The 8,451-nt window shown below is 40.6% G+C and overlaps 1 protein-coding gene across 1 annotated transcript; it reads left to right on the top strand.

The window, feature by feature from the left end:
* Positions 1-2,652: 2,652 nt before the first annotated feature.
* On the top strand, positions 2,653-8,099 carry sec22bb (SEC22 homolog B, vesicle trafficking protein b). The gene is made up of 5 exons (XM_034700414.1): positions 2,653-2,886; positions 5,715-5,824; positions 5,987-6,147; positions 7,441-7,587; positions 7,753-8,099. The coding sequence occupies exons 1-5, from the start codon at positions 2,812-2,814 to the stop codon at positions 7,905-7,907; spliced, it is 648 nt and encodes a 215-aa protein (XP_034556305.1). The 5' UTR covers positions 2,653-2,811; the 3' UTR covers positions 7,908-8,099.
* Positions 8,100-8,451: the final 352 nt, after the last annotated feature.

Below are 8,451 nucleotides of genomic sequence, written 5' to 3'. Positions count from 1 at the left end.
AAAGGGGAAAAACAAACAGCAATCAAAAGAAGCACACACAAATTAAAGCCAGAAACAACATGTACTTGCCATTTTCGGGTTATTCATCTTTATTTACATACAATCTGATGGAGATTTTGGAGGATAGAGACAGAGATGCACTTCCTCCTCCACTGTAGCAAGTTATCTTTACTAGAGATTCCCACTAAAGGTGACAAACTTCCCAACATTAACCCCAGAAGAGAAACTGTCAGTTCTCCTGGGGGAGGGTCAGCAGCTCCTCTGGCTGCTAAATATGTGTCTGCCTGTCACAGCCCGAGGGATGCACCATCCCATAATATTATATTTTATGTGAAGGTTTTATGAGCATACGGCATCAAGTGAGGACATTGAGATATGCTGAATGGGTGACACCATTGTTTATTAATGCGTATAAGAAAGAAGAAAGAAAGGTACTTTATTAATCCTCAGGGGGGAAATTCAATTTTTTTCACTCGTGCTTTTTTTTGGACATGCTACACACACAGTTTTTGGTATATACACTACCGTTCAAAAGTTTGGGGTCACTTTAGGGGCTCCGTAGAAATGTCCTTATTTTTGAAAGAAAAGCACTGTTTTTTTCAATGAAGATAACATTAAATTAATCAAAAATACACTCTATACATTGTTAATGCTGTAAATGACTATTCTAGCTGCAAACGTCTGGTTTTTAATGGAATATCTACATAGGTGTATAGAGGCCCATATCCAGCAACCATCACTCTAGTGTTCTAATGGTACATTGTGTTTGCTAATCGAGTTAGAAAGCTAATGGATGATTAGAAACATCTTGAAAACCCTTGTGCAGTTACGTTAGCACAGCTGAAAAAGGTTTTGCTGGTTAGAGAAGCTATAAAACTGGCGTTTCTTTGAGCTAGTTGAGTATCTGGAGCATCACATTTATGGGTTCGATTATATTCTCAAAATGGCCAGAAAAAGAGAACTTTCATATGAAACTCAACAGTCTATTCTTGTTCTTAGAAATGAAGGCTATTCCATGCGAGAAATTGCCAAGAAACTGAACATTTCCTACAACGATGTGTACTACTCCCTTCAGAGAACAGCACAAACAGGTTCTAACCAGAGTAGAAAGAGAAGTGGGTGGCCCCGGTGCACAACAGTACAAGAAGACAAGTACAGTAGAGTCTCTAGTTTCAGAAATAGACGCCTCACAGGTCCTGAACTGGCAGCTTCATTAAATGGTACCTGCAAAACACCAGTGTCAATGTCTACAGTGAAGAGGAGACTCTGGGATGCTGGCCTTCTAGGCAGAGTGGCAAGGAAAAAGCCATATCTGAGACTGGCCAATAAAAGGAAAAGATTAATATGGACAAAAGAACACAGACATTGGACAGAGGAAGATTGGAAAAAAGTGTTATGGACAGACGAATCAAAGTTTGAGGTGTTTGGATCACACAGAAGAAGATTAGTGAGATGCAGAACAAGTGAAAAGATGCTGGAAGAGTGCCTGACACCATCTGTTAAGCATGGTGGAGGTAATGTGATGGTCTGGGGCTGCTTTGGTGCTGGTAAAGTGGAAGATTTGTACAAGATAAAAGGGATTTTGAATAATGAAGGCTATTACTCAATTTTGCAACGCCATGCCATACCCTGTGGACAGCACTTGATTGGAGACAATTTCCTCCTACAACAGGACAATGACCCAAAGCACACTTCAAAATTATGCAAGAACTATTTAGGGAAGAAGCAGGCAGCTGGTATTCTGTCTGTAATGGAGTGGACAGCGTAGTCACCAGATCTCAACCCCATTGAGCTGTTGTGGGAGCAGCTTGACCGTATGGTACGCAAGAAGTGCCCATCAAGCCAATCCAACTTGTGGGAGGTGCTTCAGGAAGCGTGGGGTGAAATTTCTTTAGATTCCCTCAACAAATAAACAGCTAGAATGCCAAAGGTCTGCAATGTTGTAATTGCTGAAAAGGGAGCATTCTTTAATGAAAGCAAAGTTTGAAGGACAAAAATATTATTTCAACTAAAAATCATTATTTCTAACATTCTCAATGTCTTGACAACATTTTCTATTCATTTTGTACTCATTTGATAAATAAAAGTGTGAGTTTTCATGAAAAAACACAAAATTGTCTGGGTGACTCCAAACTTTTGAACGGTAGTGTACATACAATCATGCAGACACATGCAGTGAACATGCTTAGGGAGAGATGTCAGAGTAAGGATGCTGCCATCAACCAGTGCACCCCGAGCAGTTGGGGGTTCGGTGCCTTGCTCAAGGGCACCTTGGCAGTGCCCAGGCAAGTGAACCAGCACCTCTCCAGCCACCAGTCCACTTGCCAAACGTTGAACCGGCGACCCTTCGGTTACCAAGCCAAGTCCCTATGGACTGAGCGACTGCTGCCCCCAAAAGTATGTAATGTATATATATGTAATGTATATGTGTGTGAATCTTATGTGCTTTGGCAACAACATGTCTTTGTTCATGCCAATAAAACAAATTGAATTGAATTGGATATTGGGTCCGAAAATGTCCCATTCATTAAATGTAAAGAGAAATTTTATTTATACGCATTGGGTACGAAAATTAAGAATAAGTTGTCACTATAACCCTTAACATCGGAAGTCGATGTGACTCGGAACAATATGCTTTCACCACAGGCGCAGGACGGAATTATTTAGGCGTTACACCCAAAGCTCTTGCGTTTCCGGCCAGCTCAGCGCATCAGCCCTGTGGTGTTGTCAGTTCACAGCCTGTCAAACACTGGTCCTGTTCACCTGTAGTATTCGCTGGGCAGCAGAGAAACACCCGGACACTTCGGAGAGATGGTGCTGCTGACGATGATCGCCCGGCTGGCTGACGGCCTCCCGTTAGCCGCCTCAATGCAGGAGGACGAGCAGGTTAACATTTTATCTGTTTTTACCTCTGTGGTCGTTAGCTGTCTGCTGGTGTTATCACTTCAGGCTTCTGCAGCCACTGCCTCCAAGTTAAATAAATGAGACTGACACGTTAGCTTAAACGTACTAGCTGTTGTAGGCCTGTAAACGAGTCCTCGGAGGTATATTTAATCATCTGGCTCATTCCTCACTGTTACAAAACAGGCTTCCTGTGTTTTAACCAACATGACTAAGCTCAGATGATCTTAATCAGTAGAGCATTGCACAACATCACCTGTAAGTTTTATTGACATGAGATCCTGTTGTCGCTTTAAATAAGCCTTACTATCTAATACAGGTCTCTAATGTAGATAGACATATCTGTGTCATATCTAGTATATATTAAATTCAACTTACAAGAACCAAAATTAAAGGAGTCAGGTTTAATAGCAGAATTCAGTCTTTTACACCTCATAAAAAAATGTAGTTTAAGCCAAATCAACATACTTCTGTCTGTCATACAAGCTTCCAAATAAATGTATATTTGCTGATAAGTCTTAAGAGTTTTGTACAGTAAAAAGATAAGATGGACATAAACTAGGAGCAGCTTTTCCATTACTTAGTTTGTCCACTTGAATGCACTGTCATGTTTGATTAAAGCTGCTGTTGGTAGGAATGGTGTAAAAAAACGCTCCTTTTTTTCCACTGGGTTTGGAGAAAAGGTCATAATGACCATCGGTACTCATTGGTAGGTGAAGTAATTTGAGACTATTGCGAAATCTCTGCGGTTTCCAATGCCTTTGTATCAAGTAATGTTATTATTCCCCTTGTTCCCGTTATGACGAACCAATCATATCTAATCTCCAATCCTCTGTCCTGATTGGTTAAGGGGCGGTCCCTACTGCGTCCTCCGATTGGTTATGAATCCGGTACTATCATGACTGCACACGCCGATCTATGTTGATTTCGAAGTCCCTGTCTCTGAACAGATGTTTACTCTGTGACTACCAACAGAAGCTTTAAGTCTTTTACACCTCGTAAAGAATGAAGTTTAAGCAAAATCATTATACTTTTGTTTGTCATACAAGCTTCCAAATAAATGTATATTTGCTGATAAGTCTTAAGAGTTTTGTACAGTAAAAGATAAGATGGACATAAACTAGGAGCAGCTTCTCCATTGCTTAGTTTGTCCACCAGAATGCACTGTCATGTTTGTTTAAGTCATGCGTGCTTAAAGTTTTTGAATAACCAAAGATTTGGGATTCTAAAAATGTATGTTCATTTTAGCTGACATAGCATCATTATTATCTATTATTAGATTATTGTATTGGCCAAGAGATTTTAGGTGTAAAAAATATGTTTGTATTGCACATGGAGACATTCATGGTCTTTATAAAATACTCCAGTGTCTCTTTTTTACAGACAATAAAAAAGTAGCACAGACCGTATTTAGCCTCAGAAATTATCCCTTTTTTTCACATTTGAATGTATGATTTGTTACATGAAGACCGCTTAAATCCCAATTATGGGGCTTATGAGCCAGCTTTCACAAACGTTAGCTTTTTATAGCATGCGGTTTTAACATTTAAAGGACACACTCCTGTCAGTGATTATATTTTAGATATCCAGAGTAGCACTCTTCCTATAGTTAAAGTGGAGTAAAAACTGTCATTAAAGGCATCCACAACGTCACTCTTCCTACACAGAATGAACAATTTGGATGTTAACCTAAAAAAACTTCCTTTCAGATATCTCAAATCAAGTTGTTACTGGTAATAATTTTAGTTTTGGATTTACAAGATTACATTTGGGATATCTGGAATGATTTCTCATTTTGGACGTGCTAAAATTCAACCTGTGACCTGCAGCAGCTGCATTGGAGATATGCTAAAATAGGAGTTTTTCTATGGAACAACCCTGTATCAATCAACCAATCTTTATGGATGTAGCTCCAATTCACAACAAATGTTATCGCAAGACATCAAGGCCAGACATCAGAATGAGATAAGATTCTATTTGATCGTAATCCACCATGAGCAGAGCACTTTGCAGCATGTTGTAAGATACAGTGGCAAGGAAAAGCTTCCTGTAACAGGCTATGCTAGAATAGAGGAAGAATGAAATTGTGGATTTTGAAATGCTCATTATGATTAGAAAGAATTAAAATACAGATACTTAGACCAAGTTTAATCCTCTTGTCATAGGCTTTTCCCTCAGATTACTGGCTTGAGTAAGACTGTTTCGGTCTGAATACGGTATCTTCTGACACAAACATAACCTGAACATGTGAAAAGTGTTCGTATGGATGGCATCTTAACATGTGAAGTTGTTCTGAGTCTAACATCTCTCCCTCACTCTCTCATTTGCTTACAAAAAGGGAAGTGAAAAGGTTTGTTGTGTCTCTGTTGTGCACTTCAACATCATGCGTGACATGATACGTGTCTGTGATGCCACAGTGTCGCTGTGAAGAACCATCTGCAACATCTAATAAGTGATACATTCCATCCGTCAGCCAAATGCTGTCATAAACAATGAAGTGTCTGATTGTTTTTTTTAAACACATCGCCTGCAGACGTAGAATCACACTGTTGGGTCTGTTAATGCCAGCTAGTTATTTCAGCACGTTAGTGTGCAAGAAATTATCAACAACAAGAAAATAGACTAAATCTGGACTGTGGGTGGTTTCTCTGTTTGTTAATCCTGTCTAAGGAACCATGCTTTTCTTTTCATCTGTTGTATTTTTTGTTATTTGCTTCAGAACTCTGTCTTGCTTGAGTTAAACACAATATATGTTTTTTAAATGGATGTGAGAGAAAAATATGTTCACTGACCTCTATTTTTTCTACGTTTAGTTGGGTCGGGATCTTCAACAGTATCAGAGTCAAGCAAAGCAGCTCTTCAGGAAGCTCAATGATCAGAGTCCAACACGCTGCACTTTAGAGGCTGGTTCAATGTCATTTCAGTGAGTATGAAACAGAGCATGAGTCCTGTCAAAAAGCTACGACTCCTGATATAAATGTAAAGTAAAGCTGCAATAAGTAAAGTTTACCCTGCTCCTAATTGGCACCCTGAAAACCCCCTTACTCTCAGTTTCGTGTCTCACATTTCGATGTTCTTCTTGCAGCTATTTCATAGAGAAAGGCGTGTGCTACCTTGTGCTGTGTGAAGCCAGCTTTCCAAAGAAGCTCGCCTTTGCTTACCTAGAGGACCTGCAGGCAGAGTTCCACGAGCAGCACGGAAAGAAGGTCCCCACAGTCTCCCGACCTTACTCCTTCATTGAATTTGGTGAGAAAAGAAAGTGGACTGGAAGAACAGAAACACTGCTTCACTTCTTGTTGAAGCATGTGGCTCTTCTGGTCATGCCTAAAGTAAAGTCTGTATTGATCAAGTGGCAACCTCTAGTCTCAAAATATGAAGCCCATGCAGTTAGTGTTTTAAACTGCAATTCATTGAGAATCTGCTTGAGGCTGGCTGCAGAAACAGTGGAAACCACATACACACCAATTCAAAAAAGACGATCTTTGCAGCATTAATAAACATGTTTACAGCCTGGTCCAAAAAACGGCTTAGTTCTGAAGAGCTCATTTCTCTATAGACACACACTGTACGGGGGATGAATTTTTTTATAACGCAACAGTTCAGAAGATATTAAGGTTACAAGTTTTGCCCAAATAAGGACATGACTGACTTGACTGACAGGCAGGAACACTGTAGCTGTTAGCTAGGAGGCTCAAAGCCTGCCTCTTTACCTCACACTAGCTTGACAGAAGTTAGGTTGTGTTCAGCATTTCCAATATGGCTCCCGCCGACAGCACTTCAGAACAGATGGGTGACGTCACGGATACTACGTCCATCAATTATGCAGTCTATGGTATTGATCAGTGGGTGTTGTGTAGTCTTGTTGTATTTTAGTAAGTAAAACATTGTTTTTTCTATTAGTTTTAGATACATGAGCGTTGATATGTACTTTGTTTTAATGATACAGAAAAATACAAAACAAATTTCTTAGATCCACTTATCTTGAACATAACTTTTTCAAGTACTTGACAAATTAAAAGGGATTATTCTTATGAAGGTAACTCCCATAAATCAATATCCTATTCTTAAGTTTAGCCATAGTGATTGTCTAAAATCTGCATAGTTTTTAAAAGTTATTGTTCTTCTGTTTCTCAAGTTCTCAGGCTTACAATTCCTGCAAACATTAAATGAGTTCCTCCTGGCTACAACCCACTCTATTGTTGGGAAAGAATGCAGCACTGCCTGCACCACTGTCAGTTTGTCGGCAGAATCCCTTTTTCTTCGGCAGAGTTTCGGCAAATCACAAAAAAGCCTCCAGCATCTTAACTCAGTCTGAAGAAGTTAACATTTTTAAGTTTTGACTTACTCTTTTTGGTGTATTCAGTCTGTGCCACCCTCTGTGCCTTAGAGTTTCAGTTTTAGTGTATCATGTCAATTATGGAGTGTTAAGGAGAAGAGAAAGTGTGGACTGTGGAACAACAATCTGGCAAGGGAGGATACAGATATCTGCAATGGCTGCAATGAGTTGCTGTTTTAAATGTTGTTCTGTTCCTTTCCCAGACACCTACATCCAAAAAACCAAGAAGTCATACATCGACAGCCGAGCTAGGAGGAATCTGGGCAGCATCAACACAGAGCTCCAGGATGTACAGAGGATCATGGTGGCAAACATAGAGGAGGTGCTGCAGAGAGGAGAGGCTCTCTCTGGTAGGTCATCCGCCTTGCTAAATAATTAATTTGAGAAATCATGCTCCTCAGACTCATTCATGTTGTCCTTTTCTTTACCTCTCCCTCCTCCTTTTCCCTCTCCCCATTTTCCTTTTCGCTTCTGGACTGCTGCTCTATTGTCCTCCTGGTTTCTCCTCCCTGCAGCGCTCGACTCCAAGGCCAGCAACTTGACCAGCCTGTCGAAGAAGTACCGGAGCGACGCCAAGTATCTCAATACCCGCTCCACCTATGCCAAGCTTGCAGCTGGCGGTGTCTTTTTCATCATGCTCATTGTCTACGTCCGCTTCTGGTGGCTCTGAGAGGGAAGAGAAAAGAGAATGAAAAAAAGAAGGAGGAAGTGTTGAAGTGAAAAACGAGTCTGCAGACACTAAGAAAAGCTGCCACCTTTGACTAAAAACAGGATCCCTGCTCCGAATAAGACTTTGCAGACCGCCCATTCTGTCCTTACCTGTCCATGGATGTGTGATCTGAATATAAATGATGTCATAATGCATAGTTTTATTATTAACAATTAAGGAAAATGTGGTAATAGTTGCCCAGGTGACCGATTAAGAGGAATTGAGTGAATGAGCTTGTGTGTGTGTGTGTGTGTGTGTGTGTGTGTGTGTGTGTGTGTGTGTGTGTGTGTGTGTGTGTGTGTGTGTGTGTGTGTGTGTGTGTGTGTGTGTGTGTGTGTGTGTGTGTGTGAGAGAGTGAGAGTGTGAGAGTGTGTGTGTGAGTGAGTGTGTTTGTGTGTAGGGGGGGGGGGGGGGGGGGGGGGGATTGCTGATGATTGGTTGGATTTGAAGTGTGCAGAAAAATGAAGAGAAAGTTCCTGTTTTTGAGATTTCAAAGCTGTACTGT

Source organism: Notolabrus celidotus, chromosome 2 (assembly GCF_009762535.1).
Source record: "Notolabrus celidotus isolate fNotCel1 chromosome 2, fNotCel1.pri, whole genome shotgun sequence".
Lineage (NCBI taxonomy): Eukaryota > Metazoa > Chordata > Actinopteri > Labriformes > Labridae > Notolabrus > Notolabrus celidotus.
This window is presented reverse-complemented; position numbering and strand designations above follow the sequence as displayed.